A 21,712-nucleotide genomic window follows, 5' to 3' on the forward strand; every position below is an offset into this window, starting at 1 on the left:
AGGATTGGGTTCCTCATAACTGTGGAACTTTTGGCTGTAAAACCAGTGGGGATTGTTGTTGAGTGAAACAGGGCTCCTGGTGTCCTAGGCAATTTCATGCATGGACTTACTGATACTCAGTCTGAGCTCCAACACTGGAGCAGCAGCTTGAAAGGAACCAGGGACATATGGTAAGGAACTGAATTGTCTGGCATCAGGGCAAGAAATGGTGAGGGGAAAGGGGCAGAATTATGCCAGGCAAAAGTACTGGCAGTGGCCATTTTCCTTTAAAAAAAAATATATTTTATTGATTTTCCACAGAGAGGAAGGGAGAGGGATAGAGAGTCAATGAGAGAGAAACATCGACAAGCTGTCTCCTACACACCCCTTACCGGGGATGTGCCCGTAACCAATGTACATGTCCTTACCGGAATCGAACCTGGGACCTTTCAGCCCGCAGATCTGATGCTCTATCCACTGAGCCAAACCAGTTTCCACCATTTTTCCTTTCCTGAGACAACCCCACAGAATCAGCAGGCAGGCACTATATCTGAGTCTCCATCAGTGTGGCTCACACTATTCATCCTACTCTGGTGATTTCTTAAGATTCTGCCCCATCCAACTTGTAAGCCAACCCATGCTGTTTTTAGTGGCTTTTTCATAGAAATGGCCTGTCTTGGCTCATGCTTCAGACTTTCCTAAAATCTCTGAAACAAGCATCATCTAGCCTCTGTATACTTGGTAACTCTTGCTAAGTGGCCTCAGACCTCGCACTAGTGGCAGCTAGCTTTGGTTCACAGCTTGGTCTCTCCTGGGTACCTCTAAACTCAAAACAAGTAGCAGCCATCTGCAGATCACTCTGTAGCTCCTGCCAGTAGCCCCAGGCAGGGCACAGACCATGGCTGACCTTGCACATACTCAATAGACAGCTTCAGACCACCCCAGATTACAATCCTACTGCCTCCATGTGTGACACACTCAATGGGTGGACTCAGTGAGCACCAAAGCCCCCTGAAGCAAGATTTGCTTCATATAATTGGTTTCTGTACAGTAGTTCTGCCATAGTAGTAGCTGGTCCTTGCAGCTGATTGGCCTGGGAGTCAATCTCTTCCAGTGTCATTAACAGCAATCAAGGCTCCACAACAGTAGGAGAATGCACATAGTCCACACAAGTGTACCTCTAGTGCTCAGCTTGGCTGAATGGGGAGGCTGTGGTACTGGGCTCTTTAGGACATCTCCTTTACCAAGTCTGGGAGACATAGCAGCTCTATCTAATACATAGAAACAGAAATAGTGAAGCAGCCAAATGTGAAGATAAAAAAACAGGTCCCAAATGAAAGCAAAGGAGAAATATCCAGAAAAAGGACTAAATGAAATGAAAGTTAGCAAACTACCAGATACAGAGTCCAAAGCAATGGTTATAAGATGCACAAGAAACTTAATGAGAACTTCAGCATAAAAAAGGATATGGCAAACCATAAAAAAGAACCGGTCAGAGATGGTTACGCTAACTGAGATAAAGAATAATTTACAGGGAAGCAATAGTAAAGTAGATAAAACCAAGAATCAAATCAGCAATTTAGAATATAAGGAAGCAAAAAACACCCAATCAGAACAGAAAAAAAAAAAAAAAATTAAAAAGACTAACAAAAACAATTAAGATAATGTAAGAAGCCTCTGGAAAATGTCCAGTATACCAACTTTCACATCATGGAGGTTCTGGAAGGAAAAAACAGAAAACAAAAAATTGAAAACCTATTTGAAAAAGTAATGACAGAAGATTTCCCTAACCTGGTGAAGGAAATAGACATACAAGTCCTGGAAGCACATAGAGTACCAAACTCTGTATGTGCTTATAGAAATAATTTAAATGTGTATTTAATTATTTGCTTCTGTATCAGTAATGTGGAGATTTTGTCTTGAGAATATATGAATACTACCTAGTACCTAGTACCTAGTACCTAGCACATCTAAGTTTCCATGATTATCTTTTCTTTTTCTTCTACTTTTAGAAAATTTGAGAAGCAGTAGTCTTTTGAAAATAAATAATATAAATATAGATTGATTGAACATTAGGAAAGAAATATTCCAGTTTGATAATTTTCATTTTAACCTGTTTTGTCATGTACTTAAGCTACCTTTTTGTGGTTATTAACCTCTTAAAATTAAATAAATATATTAGATATTTAGTGAAAAAATCCTATTATATGGCAATTGATATATTTTTAAACCTTGTTTTCCTAGCAGCAAACCCAGAAAAGATAAATAATTTGCATTATTGTGTGAGAAAGCTAAATTATATTTAACCTAATTGGCTCAAATTTTGGATTACAACTTTCATACCATCTGTCTAATAATGGGGTAATATGGAAATTGGTCAGGACGCCTTCACGTAACGACCAATCAGTAGGCTGCATGTGCAGCAGGAGCAGGTTGGCGGGGACTTGCAGTGTCCATGGACAGGGACTTGCGCCACCCGGGACATGAAGTTGCCGTCCCCAACCCCTGCACCAGGCCCCCCAGGATGTGAGGCTCGTGTCCCTGGCAACACACTCCCTAAACCCCCTGGGACATGAGGCTCACATTCCCACCCCCAGCAATGGGCCCGGGACCTGAGGCTCGTGTCCCCGCCCCCTGCGCCCGGCCTCCCAGGATGTGAGGATCGCATCCCCCATCCCCAGCAAAGAACAAAGGGCAATATTAAAATATTTCCTCTAATTCCCTTCGAATGTTCAATATTAAAATATTTCCTCTAATTCCCTTCGAATGTTCACGAATTTCGTGCACCAAGCCACTAGTACTTAAATATGTGGATACAAGCATAGCTGACATATTCTACATCTATGCATGGGTTACTTGAAAAATAGGAGCAGTTGCTTAACTGGATGACTATCAAATGGTCAACACATTTTGATGAGCTTGAGTGCAGTAGACAGTGGGTATGCAGATGGTGGTTCTGTACTGTTTGACATGAGATGGCAGAATCTTTAAAATGATTTCAGTGAAATGGCTTTGGTGTTGCAGTGAAGGGCATCCATTCAACCTCAGGTGCTGTGCAGCTGGCAAAGCCAAGCTAATATAGAAAAATGAGAAACAAGTGACTATTTAATGTACAGGAATGCACAATCTGCATTACAAATAAATGACAGTATTACATGCAGGAAACCTGGCCAGATGGCTGTACATTAAAACGCATGACTCCTAGAGAGAATTAAGTACAGGCAATTTGCTTGGGTTTTCTGCAGGCCTGCTGCATATTCTCTTAGGGTAGGGGAAAAGAGATTAAGTGCTTTAGTTATTGAAAGTGTTTAGGTGAAGTTGGCAGTTGTTTAAGCATAATCTGATCTCCATAAGTATTTACATGGTCTCTTTGTGGAAAAAAATAGTAGGCTAGGTAGTTGGCTTTAAAATAAAAGGTTATAAACAGTAAGATTGTCTTGTAAACTTGTGAAAAATACAACTGTCTTTGGATGGTATCTTAGTGTTGTAAAGTTTTCCTTGATGCAAAAGCTTAAACACTTTTTTTTGGACAAGTATGATGAAACAAGTATTTCGTTTTGTATATAGGCTTTAATGAATTAAATTCTAGTGACCTATGGGGATTTAAAAGTGGGAAGAGTTAATATGTTGAGTACTTTGTGAAATGGAACAGTTTTCACTACTAAAACATTACATGTTTGCTTTTCAGCTTAAAGAAAGTGGTTATTGTACAGGTCATGAACCAGATTCCCTGGAATTCAGCACTGTGGGAGGATGGGTATCTACTCGGGCATCAGGCATGAAGAAGAATATCTATGGCAATATCGAAGACCTGGTAAATTTTTTTTAATTATCGTATAATCGTTGATTAATATATAGAGATTATTATAAAGTGCTGGAAGCCTTTTAAAATTTAGTTGGGTGGTGGAGTCCCCTCAGAAATATACTTCTTTTGATTATGGTAACGCTGACTGTGCAGTGGTCATTACTTAAGGGTGCTCCTTTTCAAGTGCTTGATATTTATTTTTATTTTTTCAAGTGATTGATATTTAAGCTTGGAAATGTTTCATAGTATCGGACATAAAATATATAAATATTGTTTGATAATCCTTATGGAGCTTCAGTGTTCAACTATACCAAGATTTTAGTCAATTTCTTTAAATGATCTCATCATTGTTACTTTTTTGCCTTAGGAGATTTTTATAAAAATAATTTTTCTATATAGTGTTCAAGAGCCTGAATGAAAAATGTTCTAGTGAGTGGCCATATAGCCTCTAGTGTTTTGTGTGCACACTATTTTGTTTTACTGATCTGGTGTCAGTGCTCTGACAGTTATTATTATTATTTTTAAATATATTTTTATTGATTTCAGGGAAGAAGGGAGATGGAGGAAGTGAGAGAGAGAGAGAGAGAGAGAGAGAGGAAGGGAGGGAGGGAGGGAGGGAAGGAGGGAGGGAGGGAGGGAGGGAGGGAGGGAGGGAGGGAGGGATGGAGAGAGGGAGGGAGGGAGAGAAACAGAAACATCAATGAGAGAGGATTATTGAATGGCTTCCTCTTGCATGTCCCCTACTGGGGATGGAGCCTGCAACCCGGTTTTGTGTTCTTGACAGGAATCAAATCCAGGACCCTTCAGTCTGCAGGCTGACACTTTACCTGCTGAGCCAAACCAACCAGGGCTGATTGTTATTTTGATAATAGTGTAACAATTACAAGGCATTCTGGTTAGGAATTAGGTATCGTTTGTTCCATTTGTTCTTTTAGTAGTTGACCTGATAATTGTGTGACCTTGGGCAAATTGATTAACCTTTCTAAACAAGTTTTCTCCCCAGTAAAATGGAATAAATTATATTAATTGCTGTATAGAATTATAAAACGTAAAGGATGTAAAATGAAAATTCTTAGCAGTTCCTGGTATGTAGTAGGTTCTTCAAAAATGTTAGTTTCCTTATCAGCAATATTTTGATAACAATTTTAAATAACTTTATGAGACTATTAAAGTTATGTTCCTAACATTATTCTTAGAGTTACTTATCTTTGCTTTTCAAATCTAAAGTTTCAACATTTTTATCAATATCTTCATTACTGGAAATACTAAATCTTTAATGAATTTTGGTTCTTTATAGTTACATCAGAAATTTAAGTGTCTGTATTATGTATACTTTTTAAATGTTTACATTATTCTTTTTTTATATATTTTTACTGATATTTTAGAAATCAAATTTTCATTTTGTATTAAAAATAAATTCAGTTTCAGAGAGAGAATTTGATCCTTTTGCTATTGTATTAAGAGCTTTATCAGAGTTAAGCAAATATTTGACAAATTGCTATATTTAATACTACTAAAGCATGTAATTTATTTTCATCCTTTTTAAAATAATTTAAGGGCCATAAGTTATAGCATACATTGTAATGTACTTATTTGCATTAATAATTACTTAGCATATTTTAATTTTAGCATAAAATTTTTTTATAATATATAATTTCCACTGAAACTCTTAATTTACATTAATTGCTTTTATGAAAACTACTGAAGTTGATATATTCCTTTATGTGGTTAGAGTAGAATTCATGAAAAACATTATATTTCTTGTGTTAAAAATATTTCTCAAAATTATGCAATATTATTGTGTAATTCGTTCAAATACAATAAATAATGATACTAATACCTATTTAGTTGTTTGAAAAAAGCTGAAGATGGTTAGTATAAAATTTTAATATGATAACCTGAAAATTGAGATGTCTTGGTACTTTCTATATGTTATAGGATAAACTTTTCATCTTGCATTCTGATTGCTACTTGTTTTTAAGGTCATTTTAAGTCCAACTCAAATATTTTTAATTTAATGGTTATCTCTTCATAAATGATTTCCTGATCATTTGATTAAATGATCATGATTTTTATGGTTTGCTATAAAGTTGAAGCTCTTGGCCATCAGCAATAATCCATTGCTTCTGTGAAAGATTTCTTGGTATACTATTCAGTTATGAAACATAGAAGGAAATTCAGATATGCTATTATATTAACTAAATAAAGTAATTTTTAACACTTTTAATATCTTTGTACTTATTTTTACACACCATTTTCTTGGCATGCTCACAAACATATATATATTTTTATTTATTTGTTCAAAAATCATTCTAAAAATGTGTTGGATTTTTACCTAACTATTTTAGATTCAGATCTCAGGAATATTTTTGAATGACAACCCCTCCCCCACACAGTGTAGTTACTTTTTCACCTGTGTGAAACATATCTCACATATATCACACATATTTCTTTCTCCCTCTTTACCTCAGTCATTGGATCTCCCTCTTCATCCCATCTTTGACTTGATCATAATTAATACTTTAATCTTTTCACTCTTCCTTCCTAAGGAGGCAGATTAGCTATGTTGAAGGAGAGGATAAGGCAAGAATATATTTTTAGAATTCAAAGCAGTGTTTGAGATGAATGATAATTTTAAATAAGTGAAATATTTAACCTATTTTTTCTGTCCTTTAGTTCTTTGCTACATAGATAACCCAAGATTAAATTTGGTTCAAAGAAATGTGCTTAAGGTGTTCTTAAGATAATGAATATATCTAGATCAATAATTGATTGATTTATCCCTCTTTTAAAGTTTATAAAATTTATTTTTAGTTTAATAATTAGGAAAAGATATTAGAATTCTGAAGAGCAGCAACATTTATTACCTAACCCAATATTTAAAAAGTAGTGTTTTATATAAATAACTGGATGTGTGTACACACACAACAGTCATTGATAAATGGCTAGAACTTACATCGTGCATTGTATTATACAGGTGGTTCATATAAAAATGGTAACACCTAGAGGTATAATAGAAAAAAGCTGTCAAGGACCTCGTATGTCAACAGGCCCTGATATCCATCACTTCATCATGGGATCTGAAGGTAAATATAACTGCAAATTTATTATGAAAAATACATGTTACTGACTCAGGTTTGTGAGAATCTGTGATATTGTGATATCAAATATTTGAAAGAAAGACATTTATTTAAATAATAATGACATTTTTTAAGTTTCATTAACTTTAGTATTTCATAAAGTTTTTATTATGAGAACATCTTATTAAATTTCCTTTTGCATTTTACTTTTTTTATAGTTTTAGAGACAGCTTGGTCTTTTGGTTTTATTTTATTTTTCTTTTAGAGTTTTTAATAATATTAAGAAAAGTAGTTGTTAGGATTAAAAATATTCTTTAATGTCTGAATAATTAGGGGGAAAGGGCTGATAAAGTGTTGTTTTATGTCTTGTATTTGTATAATTATATCTGTTATTATTGCTATTTGCTTTGTTTAAGAAGTGGAATTAAAAATTCTTTTGATTCATATACTTTTAAAACTTACGTTGGTCTTTTATTTATTTAACTACTGAAATGGTATCCTTTGCTTGGCTACTTGATGTTATGTAGTTCTTTATTTTATTCTAAATATTTAATTCTTGAACCAATTAGAAAAAATACTGATCTTTTTTTTATTTTTCAAATTAACTATTATGTAGGCACTGTGAATTGAAGGTGAACATGTGCCCATTTTTTAATTCTTAGAATGGTAGAAAGGGAAACTCCTAAAATGCAGAGAAATAAGATAAAACAGGGTTTCTAAACTAGCAGAGGAACTCAATACTAACTTCAGAAGGTGGTACAAGCTGAAAAAAAGATGGAGTTGGAAACATTTAGTTATATGCATGGATATAAACAGTTTATAATAACCTAGGGGGGTAAATTCTAATTTTTGATACTAATATCAAGGAGGGAAAAACACACTATGTGTCTTAGGACATGCTAGAGGTCAACTATTGAGTTATGATCAGTGGAATAGTTTAGAACTTTTTCATAACAGACTTTTGTCAAGATATCTCCCCAGTTTACTCTTAATTTTCCAATTTTTATTTTTTATGTTTTTAATTAAATTTATTGGGGTGACATTGGTTAATAGCATTTTATAGGTTTCAAGTGTACAGCGCTAGGACACATTATCTGTTTATTGCATTGTGTGCCCACAGTCTTCTTCCGTCACCATGTAGTTGACCCCCTTTACCTTTTATTACCCCATTCCTCTTCCCTCTGGCAGCCACCATACTGTTGCCTGTGTCTGAGTTTTTGTTATTTTTCTTGTTTGTTCTTACTCCTTTTCTAATCAGTATACTCTTCTAAGGAAAAAACAGAACAGTTTTTATTATAAAAATAAAATGTTAAATTCCTTTAAATAATACAGTTCTCTTATTTTGGGACTTTTTGTACTATTGCATCATCTGAAAGTTTACTAAAAGTATATAACTTTTTCCAATAGATATCAAATTGAATAATAACAAGTATAAAAAATGATAAATATAAATTATCTTTTCAAGTAACCACTCTAGACATTTTAAAAATCCCATTGATTAGCATTTTAAAAATTCTGCTTGCTAGGTACTGTGCTGGCACACTCTGGACACAGGTAATAATAGACCATAATAATACAGATTGATAAATTCTCTGATAGAAGTAAACACTGGAAAATATAGGCAAAAGGTCACATGTATAGGTATTAGGAAGACTTCCCAAGAGAAGCCATGCTCAAAGTGGTCCTTGAGGGTGGATAAGGAGAAAGTAACTTCAGAAAAGGTTGAGAGAGAAGGTGGGAGAGAATTGTCCTGCAGAGAAAACTGCATGTGGTCAGGCTTAGAAGTAAGAAAGAACCATGTCTGTTTTATGAAGCTCTCAGTTTTTCGGTAGAATGGGAACGTAAGATTTAATTGTAGGGTAGAGTGGTAGCAGGTTGAAGGGCAGAATGGTAAAGGTTATTAGGGTGGTTAGAGATAATATAGTCTTTATGCCTTTTTAAAATAGTTTGAACTTTATTTAAAAGATTGGACTGCCTCCCTCTAGTTAATTATTAAATAAATTTAATAAAGACAAACTCATTATTATAATAAATATGCAAAAGAAATATGATGTATAAAAACATATGCTAGGGTAAATTACTCTATTTAAATGAAATTTTATTATAAATGTGCATGAAGAATGCCATAATGATTTAAGAGCATGAACTGTGAATCTATTAGATAGGGATTTCAATTCTGATTTCATTACTTATGTTTTTGTAACTTTGTGTAATTTATGTAATTTTCTATTCCCAGTGACTTCAGCTATAATATGAGGATAATAAAGTAAAAATCTTTATAAGTTTTTTGTGAGGATTGAATGAGATTATGCTAAGCAGTTTATAAGTATGTAGTAAGTACTCAGTAAATGTTAAATTCATCACTATTATTGTGACTTTATTATTTTGGCATTAATGACCTTTACAAGTATAATTATGGTCCCTAATCCCCATGTCTGTATGTATGTGGATGTAAAGTCATAATATAGGCCAGGAGATAGCATGACTGAGGAAGTAATTTCATGTGAAATCATATTCTTTTATAAAATGTATTAGTATTTGCTATTTTAAACTATCTAAATAACCTCCTGCCTTAACTGTGAATCATAACTTTTCCTTGAGCTTTAATAATATTTTTCTTTTGTCACAGTTAAATCATTTGAGGACAATCTTGAAAGTGTTATCATTTAATTTCCCCTATGTTACTAAGTTACACATGTGACTAACTACTTTAATGTTTTTGTCTTGTTTGATGTTATGAACTTCTTGTATTTTATTTTAACAGGCAGCTCTCATTTTAAATGCTCTAACATGATCAATATAATGAAAATTATAATAAATAGTGAAAGCTTTTGAAATGCTTTGTATTCTTCTTCTATGTATGGAGTTTACTAGTAACTTATAATAATTTGCTTTTCTATTTGGAAAGTGTTATTAAAAGTACTTGTTTTAAAAACATACACCGATGACCCACCTTTTAACCTTTTCTGTAGGATGAAATAAGTTAAATGCTTACTATAGGTTCTTTTTTTGTAGTCTTACTAGTCACCTTTTGGTTAAATAAAGCTTATCCTTTACTGGATTCCTCAGGAGAGGCACAGATCTATAGCCCATGAGTTCTGGAATGTTCTAAACTGGTTTTCTATGGTCTTATACTTGCAGGTCAGTTTGAGTGGATGTAATATCCTTACGTCACACTTTCTTGCCTAGTTTTTTGAAAATGCTGCTCTACTGTTTGTTGTTTTAAAACCTGATGCCAGCTTTCTTGCCTTTGTAACTTGATTCCTCTTTTTTGCCTGGAGGCCCTGATAATTTTTTGTTTCATTATTGTTAAAATTTACTTGCTTTTACAACTCCGAATTTATTGTCCTGTGTCATTTTGCTCTGGAACCTAGTGCACCATTTCTATGTAAATATTCGGATCTTATTTTATTTGTGGAAAAATTTTTTGAATTGTAGTATTAAATATTAGGGGTTTTCCGCATTGTTTTTATTTTTCTTATTCAGATAGCTGATTTCCTTTCTTTTCCATTTCAACCACTGTTTCTCTGACTTTTTTATTTTTTACTCCCCCCCTCTCTAACCTTTTTTCTTGATTTATTTTTTTTATTTCATTTTCATTCTCTAGTTATTTTTCTATCTTTCTTCAATGCCCTTTATTAAATTTTCATTTGAATCTATTTTCTGTTCTCTTTGGATGCCTTATAAATTAGCCTTCTTTCTTTATGTTTTTGTTGTTATTGTTACTGATCATCTCTTATTTTATTTCTTGTGGGGTTTTTTTTGTTTTGTTTTTTTTTGTTTTGTCCATTTAAGTTTTAGTATTTTAGTAAATTTCTGATTTAGCAATTTTTTCATATCCCCAAATACTTGTTTGACAATATTTAATTCAGTTTGAAATGTATTACAGTTTTTAGATTCATGGTTGGTTTGGGGGAGCTTTTCACCCACAGAAAAGCTTTTGTTTACATTTTCTGATTTTTTTCCCAATAGGCTTTTATGGATTTGGTCTGCTTTTCTGTTCCTGTTTATTATTTGGAAAGGATTCCTCGTTTGAGAGTGGGTTTTATTTTGTTTTGTTTTCTTTTCTTTTTTTCCCCTGTCACTTCTAACCTCTTTTGTGCTTCTTGCTTTATGGATGGTGGTGGTTTTGTTGAGAGAAGGCATGACATGCCTTGTATCTCTTTCATGTCTATGAGATTAGTAATTTTTATTTTTTATTTTATCCTTCCCCTTCACTGCTTTGTCTCCAACGAGTACCACACTTCTCAAAATATGATGCTCCCTTGAAGATACTCCCCTTGCTTCTCCAAGGCTACCATTTCTGGTTTTTTCCATTTTTCAAACCCCTCCAATAGCCAGAGCTATGGATTACCAAACCTTGTATAATATTTTGACATTTCTGTTGCACTCTGGCATTCTGGGGTTGATTTTGTCTATGCTTCCTCCAAATCCTCTACTACTCTATACTCTTTCTTTTGCAATCTTTTAAGTCTCCTCTTATTTTCTGCTCTTACAAGCTTGTAGCAGCTAGAAGGCTGTCGAGGTCTTTTGGAATTTTAAAAAAATTTCTGCTTACAGGTATTTTGAAGGTCATAATGTTTTGTGTTTCCTTGTAATAATGAAGGTGTAACTCCTGAGTGGTTTTATTTGTTTTTCCTTGAAATCTGTTATTTTTGAGTATAAGATTGATTTTTTATGTTTTTTTGGGGGGGTAAAGTAGAGGGAGAGGATTCAGAATCAAATGGCTGCCAATCTTCTCTGCCTTGAAGTCACCTAAAAGTATATTTCCATATTATGAAAGATTTTATTTACTTCAAGCAAATACTTATATTTTATCTTCCTAATGAAAGAGTAACATGCTAATTGACCATACCTTCATGATACCCAGCAGCCAATCAGGAGTGAGTATGCAAATTAACCCAACAAAGATGTTGGGTTAATTTGCATACACAGGAGCTGATCATGGGTCAGGAAGCTTGTATCATTGCCATGGTGACAACTCAGGCGTTCACACCACCCCAGCTGCTCCCGGCCTCTGGGATAGTGTGGGAAAGCAGAAAGGCTGCTCTGGCCAGAGCATAGGTGGTGCTGGTAGTCAGGAGAACGAAGGCCCATTCTTGCACAAATCTTCATTTGTGCATCTGGCGACTAGTATTTAATAACAATTGAAGCATTTAAATTTCTTTATTTTTAAAGTATGTTTTTATTGATTTTTATTGAGAGAGGAAGGGTGACACCTCTGGTTTAGGATTTCTTTTTGTTGTCCCGGATCTTTTGTGGTCCCTACCACCATAAATTTTAGGAGTGGTGTGTATGTTTTTTAATTTCTGCAAAAAATACCATTGGAATTGTATAGTGATTGCATTGAACTTATAGCTGTTTTTTTTTTCTAGTATTGACATGTTAACAATATTAATTCTCCCAATAAATGAACATGGGATACCTTTCTATTTACTGTACTTGTGTCTTTGATTTCTTTTATCAATGTCTTATAGTTTTCAGAGTAGGGATCTTTCACCTCACTGGTTAAATCGATTTTTAAGTATTTTATTGTATTAGATGCTGTTGTAAATGGGATCAATTTATTTGTTTTTTATAAAATTTATCGGTAGTGTATTTAAACCCTATGAATTTTTGTATGTTAATTTTGTATCTTGTAACTACTGAATTTATTGATTAGTTTTAAGAGCTTTTTTATTGAGTCTTTAGGATTTTTTCTATATAAGATCATGTCTTCCGCAAACAGAGCCAGTCTTCTTCCTTGTCAATTCTGATGCCTCTTTTATTTTTGCCTGATTGCTCTAGCTAGGGCTTCCAGTATCCCCACTGTTCCTACCCAGGCAAATTAACTGACCTACAGTTTTGCTTACATCTCTAATAAGTTTACTTATGTCCTTCCATTTTCTGCTATTTTGCAGAGTTTCATTACATAAGCATGATTGATTAAAGGGGGGTGGGTGGGTGAGAGACAATGTCCTACCCATGGGCTGTAAAAGCCTGAGAAATCATTTGGTCTGGCCCTGCCAAGGCCGTAGGGGTGAGTTAATTAAATGTTTCACCAAATGTAGCAGGCTAATTTTTAGGTTGATGATTTTGTATGGCCCTGAGTGATGTTATAAATATCCAAATAGCCCTTGGCAGGAAAAAGGTTCCCCATCCCTACTAAGTGAAAGGAGCCAATTAAAAGACCACATATTTTAAGATTCTATTTATATACAATGCCTAGAATAGGAAACTTCACAGAGACCGAAAATAGATTGGTGGTTGTCTAGGGCTGTGGTGTGTGTCAGGGGAGTAGGGAGTGGGAAATAGAGAATGATTGTTTGATAGGTTTCTTTTTTGGAGTGATAAAAATGAACTTAGATTGTGGTTAATAAAGTTGCATATATTGAGTTTTATACTTTAAATGGGTGAATTTTATGGTCTATGAATTATAATTAAACAAAGATGCTAAAATAAAAGAAAATCTAATCAACTTGTTATCTTTTAAAATGGACAAGATATATCTTTTTTTATTATTATTAAATATAATTGGGTCAAAATTGCAGAGCTTTGTGATTTTTACATGTCATAATAGGTCCATATTTGATATCTTGGAAGGAAATCTCCTCTATATGTGATCTAATGTAATATGATTTACTTTTTATAGACTTAGTACTTTTTAATCTTTAATTATATATATTGACATTTTATTTTAGGTATATTATACATTTATTTGGAGCTTTGATTTTTGCGATCCTTTTATTTCAAATATTGTAGTGAAGTTCTACAATTTCAAAATTTTCCTTTTTCTATAATTTGCAAAAAGTTTAATAGTATTAATTTTTATCATTAGTACATCAGAAACCACTGATTTGAAAAGCTTGTCTTGTGAATACAATTTGTTTTAACCATGTTTCTTCATATATTTTAGTATAGATATATAGATCATGTCATATAGTTATATTTGACTTATTTTCTCTGATTTGTCCCCCACTCCTTCATGTAAGAAAGAAAAGAATATTTGTTTCATTGCTGGTCCTCTTGTGCTGTATATTTATGCTAAATTTTGTCTATTAAATATCTGTGTTTTTGATTTCATACAAGGGCATCTCCCTTGCCTTTGTCTTTTCCTTATATGAATTCTTAAGAAAAAAGGCAAGTTGTAATAGTCCCTCTAATTTCTTCTATCCCCTTAAGTGCTCATGGAAAGTTCTTTTTGTCCCCAATAAATTGTTCTCACAGTAAAAATAGGCACAAATATCAAAATACACTTTTGTATGAATGCATGTAAGATACAAAAACCTGTTGCTTTAAAAAAATATATTTTTATTGATTTGTGAGAGGAAGGGAGAGGGAGAGATAGAAACATCAATGATAAGAAAATCATTGATAGGCTGCCTTCTGCATGCCCCACACTAGGGATCGAGCCCACGAACTCTGGCATGTACCCTGACCAGAATTGAACCATGACCTCCTGGTTCATAGGTTGATACTCAACCACTGAGCCATGCTCGTTGTGCATAAAATTATTTAAATGTAACCTTCTTGGAGAAAGGTTACCTTAAAAATGTTTTAAAATATTTATGTATAATCAAGAAAAATGTACTCTATAAACTTCTTAGAAAATAGAAAATTTGCCTAGTTTTTATAGAAAACCTTGAGTAGCCATTATTCCCTCAGAATAAACAGGTTTAAATAATAATAATAGAATAAATTAATTAAGTAAATAGATTTAAATATGATTTAGAAAATTGGCATGTGACATATTGGATTATTCCCCCTTCTTTTTCAGGAACTCTTGGTGTGATAACAGAAGCTACAATAAAAATCAGACCAGTCCCAGAATATCAAAAGTATGGCTCAGTAGCTTTCCCTAATTTTGAACAAGGAGTAGCCTGTTTAAGAGAAATTGCAAAACAGGTAACCAACAAAACAACAAAAATAAACCCACACATATATACTTATATTTAAAATTCTGCATAATTGATTTTTATATGTCACATATAATCTTCATATTTTATTGTGTTATATTTGTGATTTTTTTACCCAGTCCTATATGAAATGGTAATGTTGTTAAATCATCCCATTAAGTGCAGCTGCTATTTAAAAAAAAAAGTAATTATACATCTACTTCTTGGTTTAAAGAGTGTTATACAATTTTAAGCCAAGGTAAGAAATATACTTGGGTTGATGGCTTCTAATGACTTTGCCTTTTATTTAATGTTATGTTTTCTTAAGTTATTTTTGAGTAAGATGGTTTGTTATGAATTGAAGCAATATTTAGTTTTTCTTAAATTAAGACATTCGTTGAAATCAAAATAAACAGCTGAATACTTATGGCCCAGACATTTAGAAATTATATTGTATCTAGGTAGTTAAACTTTATCAATTCTTAGAATGTGGTGCTACCAGACCCTTCTTTATTTTATAATATTGCCTAATCTGTAGCTTAAGTATTATAATTTAGTATAGCATAATGTAATATGTTTAGTAAAATAATTTCCTTTTTTCTCCTCCCTTAAAAAAAAGATATATTTTCAAGGGTTTTAAAAGACTAGGCAATGCAATTAATGCAATAAAATTTATTTAGTTCAGTGTATCAATGTGGAAATTCTTGCATTTCTTCATTGTTTGAACTACAATGATTTGTGAAAAAACTATTATTTCAACATTTCCTAACAGAATTTAGTTAAGGGAATATACTTCACCTTCTTCTTGCTTTCTTCAAACTCCTGGAATTCTTTAATACTTAAGTTATACTGGACTAGAATCTTGAGGGCAATGGAGTTTTCTAATGTTACATATCATAGGTTATCCTGAAATTTTCCAGAGTAGTATAGAGGGAGGATCTGGTAAGGCAATGGAATTTTACCAAGCGAGTACTCAATATTTATTGTAGACTTTATAAGGTACTCAAATGAAAAGTAGTGAAGAGTCCGATCTTCTAGCTATCCCAAGAGAATCACTATGAATGTTTTAAAGAAATTTAAGATAAGCAAAAAAAACAAAACAAAAAAACCTACATTTACCCACATATTTACCATTTTCTTGCACCCAGTTTTACTTTTGAGACACTCATTCTTTCTTTAGTTCCCACTTTTAGGAAGGTCAGCTATATGGACTTCTTACTAATCTAACAGTTGACAAGGATAATTTTTATAATTTTCAAGTAGTTTCAGTTACTTATCATTTAGATTGCTTCGCCCATCAAGAATTAGTCAAAGGCCCCCTAATATTGATGGCCTTACTGCTGGGTAGAGTGGAGAGTTTAAAAAGAAGTATATTCCTAGAATGAACATTCTTAAACTTGTGGCAGGTTACTTTGGTTGGGTTAAAGTATAAGTGAATACTAAGAGTTGAAATCCTTAAGTGCTCCAATTTACTAGAACTTTGGGATAGATAATATTATGCTATGTATTTGCTAAAATCATGATATGGTAACTGTATTTAAAAATAGGATGGTTGAATAAAGGAGGAGTTGAAGATAAGTGTTACGAGTAAATATCTGAGCAGTGAGCACTATAGTTCAAGTGTGTTCTTATACTAAAAGCATCATTTAAAGGTCAAGAATAAACCTATATAATTTTGTTAACCAATGTCATACCAATAAATTAAATTAAAAAATAAAACAAAAAATAAACTAAGATGGATTACCAAGAAAAAATTTAAGATACTACAGGTATTGAGAAATAAAAGAGCTACTTGAAAAGCATTATGGTTTTACCTCTTGAGTTCACACCTAGAAAAATGGGAAGCTAGTCCATAAGTAGATTATATTTTCTTATTTCAAATCCTAATAATTTTTAAAATTCTATTAGTTTTACTTTGTATTATAATTTATTCTTTGTGTTAAGTACTTTTATTTACTTTTTATCTTTGTCCAGCTTGACTATTTTCCCCCAAAAGCTTTATCATTGAAGATATAGTTCAGATTATCTCTTGTTGAAGTTTTTAATTTACCATTTTTGCCTTAATATTTTATAGCAAAGTAAATTTATAAATGCCAAGTTAGATTTAAAAATAATTATATAATTATAAAACTAGTCTGATTTGTATGTATTTTTAATAAAATATCTCAGTGAGGTTACATTCAGTCTATATTGGCCAATTCTGCCTCTGCATTGTATCTCCACTCTGTGGAACACAGATTTAATGTTGTTATATGGTTCTTGGAGAAGTGAAAGACATAGTTTAAGCATTTCTGAGTGCTCCTTCTGGTTTTTCACATTTCAAATACTCCCATGTAAATATATCTAGGTTTCATTAATGTAAAAAATATACAAGTGTATCTTTTTTATACAAGTGTAAAAAAATTAAGTTTATAATTTTATTACAGTTGAAATGTTGAATTTAAACGTAAATAATTGATGCAATCTGATGTCATTTTTGTTACAATTTAATATGCCCTGATAGAAAGTAACAAAGACCTACTTCTGCTAATGAAAAGCAAGGAATGAAATTTTCCTTCCTCTTTACATGAGCCAGTAAAAATTGTCCTTTCACCTGTTTTAAAAAACTCTTCGGGTATTCACACCGTGACTACACACAAAGAACTCTATGAATTATCTTAGGATAAATACAGGTAATAATTGATAGAAAGTGCCCACCCTGAAGTTAAAAAGCAGATTAAAAAAAAAAAAAAGCTCCTTTCAATCTATACTTTCAATAATTTGATGTTTTGTACTTAATAATAGACAAATTTTAGAGATAAATACCATGTGACTAGAAAGCTTGCCTTACTTGAAACAGATAGGTAACATTTTATTCTTAAATATTGCTCTTCTGAGATGGATTGAAGTGATCAACCGAAGAACTTGTATGCATATATGCATAACCCATGGACATATGGGTTATGCATATATGCATAACAGAAAATAGGGTGGTGAAGGCCTGGGATAGAGGTAAGGGGCAGGCTAGAAGTTAATGGGAGGAAAAAGGGGGACATATGTAATACTTTTCAACAATAACGATTTAATTTAAAAATATTGCTCTTCTGAAAGAAACAAGTAAGTTACTTCACTGTTTGGGAAAGTTACACATTTTTGCTCCTATTACAGTGCACATGTAAGGAGGCATTATTGTTTACGTTCCCTGGAAATGGGTAAATGCTAGCATTATAGCATACGGAAATTTGCATAATAGTTTATAGAATATACAAATCTTACATTGCAAGGATGTTACTGTATGTGCTTCCCTGCTTTGTAAGAGTATTTTCAAGCAGAAAAAAATTGAGAAAATTACTACATTTTGGCACTAGTCATTGTTCATTTTGCAATTTGGATTTTCAGTTGATAGCAGAGGAATTAAGATCCATTAAAATAGACAGTACATGTTTTATGATTGTGCCAAATTCCTGATTGAATAATGAGTTGGCTGCTTATAATTCTTCACTGTCATTTTATAGCACTTCCACTTTGCAGTATTTTCAGATTTTGAAATGGGAAACTATTTTGGATGAATACCTTTTGGAAAGGAGCATATGTGATTGTTCATAAATAGAGAAGGGCTCTGTGTGTATTTTCATCACTGTTCTTACTGAGGGAACAAATTGAGAGCATTATACTGGCAGCCGAAGGATTCTGCTAAAGTCTGTCTCATCTGATCTTTGTCCATGTGAGGAATTTTCCTCTTTCAGTACTTCACTACCTTGTGAGGAGCTAGAAAGGAAGATTTAGTGGAAGATTAATGTGATTTTATCTCATAAGTGGCAATCCAGTATAATCTCCATCTTTACTCACTAGATGGGTAAGTGACTTTTAAGACTTTCTCAGAAAGTAGATTCCTACTAAAGCCTCTTAACATTTTGTTTTTTAATCACAAGAGCAGTGTCAGATATAATATTCCATTATTCTCTTTTATTGTTGGTTTAAAAATAAATTGAAGGGAAAACAGAGAAGCAATCTCAAAAGCAATTTTTGAAGTTTGACTTTTTTTCTCCCCCTAATAAAAATTTAGGAGTTATGAGAGATGAACAATTGTTCCATTAAGAGGAAACACCGACTGTATATGTAGTATGGATTATTAAGCAGTACTCTAAAAATTGTCTTTCTGAGTGTAAGAACTAGGTTTTAAAAATATGGATTAAAAGGCAGTTTTTTCTTCACTATCTTTTGAAAGGGTGGCCCTTTCTACATACCAGCACTTTTATATTAAGTCATTTTAAACTAATAGGGTGTTTTTTTCCTAGTGAGTATAGGTCATAATTTGGGGAAAAATACATAGTTTATGTCTAACACCTCAGAATGTAATGTACCTCAATTCTGAATTGTTCTCTTTCCAATTTGATTTATCCTGGAGGGGTTCAATTATATGGAAAGGCTTAACATTTGTAATATAAAAAAAAATTAAACTCCTTTATATTCAGTGGTAATTCTGAGAAATAATTTGTTACATGTAGAAAATAGAATTGTTATTTTAAATCATTTTTTGAAAATATACTCTTCTTCCTCTAAAGCAGAGAGAATAACCTAGCCATATGTTGGTTAATTGTATTTACTCTGTGACCCAACAAAATATGTTAAACTTCAGGACACTTCTAAGACACGCTCTTGACCAGAAGCTACTCAGAACAAGTCATTATATTTTTTTACTAAACTGAAACTGTAAAATTATGACTCGGAGACTGTTAGGCATTAACCCTTGGCCTTTCCTTCAATATAAGAGGAGGGAAGTATCTACTCTATAATATGTATTATTTCATTCTTTCAACTCAAGAGATAATTCTTATTTTAAAAAGTTCTTGTTGTTTACAATGTAGACTCCCAGTAGTAAGCCAGTATATTATTTCAAATAGGACAAGTTATACAAATAGCCTTAAATATTTTATGATTTCATCTGTATTAGCAATTCTGATTTATTACTGAGAGGAAGAACTAATTCTGCCTACAACTTAAGCTTTTATATCTAGAAATTTGCATTTATAAAATTCACATATTTTTTTCATAACTCCTATATTTTATATTATCATGTCTTTTATGTGTGATAGTAGGGTCTTAACTTTATATCCAACACAGTACAATTGATATTATGTAAGTTAAATAGACATGGTTCCTGTCTAATAATCACTAAGGATGTTGCCTATTATATATCTTTTGGTGTTTAAATTTGTGTTTAGCTATGTACAAGGGGTTTTGTTTTGAAGCATTGACTTCTGATACTGTATGAGATTAGTAGACTCTCCAGAATAGTTGTATGGCTCAGAAATTTGGGCTGCTCTAGAATCTGCACGGAGAGTTTGTTTTACTCCTTGAAAGAAACAAATCTTTTCAACTCAAAGATAATTTATTCCTCAACTATGATATCAGAGATACAGAAATACCATCTAGTGCTTCTATTTTATGATTTATTCTTATGAAGTCATAACAGTAGAAATCCTGCAGACATTTAAAATGTGTTATAACACACCGTAGTAAATGTGTCTCATCTGAAGTGTAAGTTCTGTTTTTTTCTATGGCAAGAGTTATGAATTGGCTCCATAAAAATATTTCAGAAATCTTTTGATGCATTTCTTACAGGAACTATTTAGAGAAAATTATTAGATTGAGAAATCTGTTGCTTTTTAAGTTAGTTCAGAAAATTCTAAGAAATAAGAGCAATCAGAGAGGTATTTTTTTTCAGGTTACGTACTTAAGTGAATTCCTGGTTATAGCATCATTAAAAGGAAGAAATTGCCAACAGTTTGACTTAGTTTTATACACCTGCTAAAGGCTAATGTGGTTATTTCTTCTTTGCTCAGATAAAACAAAGATATTATTATTTCTTTATTAGTCCATAACAATCAGTTTCTCTCATCTTTTCAAATTATTTACTAAGTATAAATATACTTTAGGCCCAAGTCAGGTGATATTAGAGATTCTGACATGGGAACATTTGTCATAGTAGGAAAGAAATCAGTTACTTCATTAACTTTAGTTCGAAAAGCAATTTTTGTTGAGTGTTTGTTTCTTAAATCCCCTGAATGTATCATTAACTCACCATTAAACTTGGTTAAAAATAATTCCCTCTCATGTTAGTTCTAATCATCTACCACCAGGGGTCACTTTAACTCAAGGACCCTTTCCTTTCTTTTCTATGGAATACTCAGCATGGGAGTGGATTCAGAGCCCAGATTCTCAGAACGTGTGATGTCTCTAACTTTTGAAGGAAATCTTTTGAGGGTTTTTTAACCTACCAAATTAGTTTTCATAGCAGTTGAAACATAACCTAGTCGTAATTATAGATATAGTAACCAGAATGTTGTTCTTTTTAAGTTATTGTAACATTTTTTGGTCTTTTATAGGAACTTCTATTTAATTACTCTGTAGTGACAGCTTTTAATTTAAACTCTTAAACTTTTTCTGCTTTTTATTTTTAGAAAAATGTACAATGATTTACAAATTTTCAATTTACAGGGGATCATAAAGAAACATAGATGCTATTTTTTTTAATTGATTGCTTTAGTTGAGAATTTACTTGTAATAGTAGCTGGAAAACTCTATATATTGACTTTTCAAAATGTGCAGTACTATTAAAACATGAAATTTATTAAAGTTATTGGTTTGATTTTTGATAATTTTTAAAAATCAGTGTTGAAAACTAACTTAACATTTATTATCTAGATACAAAATTTTTTTAGCTTATTTTTTTTTTTTTTTTGTAATGTAAATCTATAACCATCTACTCTACCTTAGGATAAATAGAAACAGTGAATGACTGAGTAGTTTATGTTATTCATTGGTCAACTTAAAAAAATTGAATATCAGTTGCCATATGTAGCAAGTCACCTAAAGCTTTTATTACTTATTTTTCCAACTTTTTTAAAAAATATATATATTTTATTGATTTTGTATAGATAGGAAGGGAGAGAGAGAGAGAGTTAGAAACATCGATGAGAGAGAGTCATCGG

General features: G+C 32.3%; 1 protein-coding gene across 1 annotated transcript in view; it reads left to right on the top strand.

The window, feature by feature from the left end:
• Positions 1–21,712, top strand: part of AGPS (alkylglycerone phosphate synthase) — a 107,684-nt gene that overhangs the window by 41,950 nt on the left and 44,022 nt on the right. Inside the window, 3 exon segments of the mRNA XM_084892366.1 lie at positions 3,668–3,793; positions 6,762–6,870; positions 14,621–14,748. Coding sequence (XP_084748492.1) covers positions 3,668–3,793; positions 6,762–6,870; positions 14,621–14,748 — 363 coding nt within the window.

The sequence above is a fragment of the Pipistrellus hanaki genome, assembly GCF_964339955.1.
Source record: "Pipistrellus hanaki genome assembly, chromosome: 8".
NCBI classification, from domain to species: Eukaryota; Metazoa; Chordata; class Mammalia; order Chiroptera; family Vespertilionidae; genus Pipistrellus; species Pipistrellus hanaki.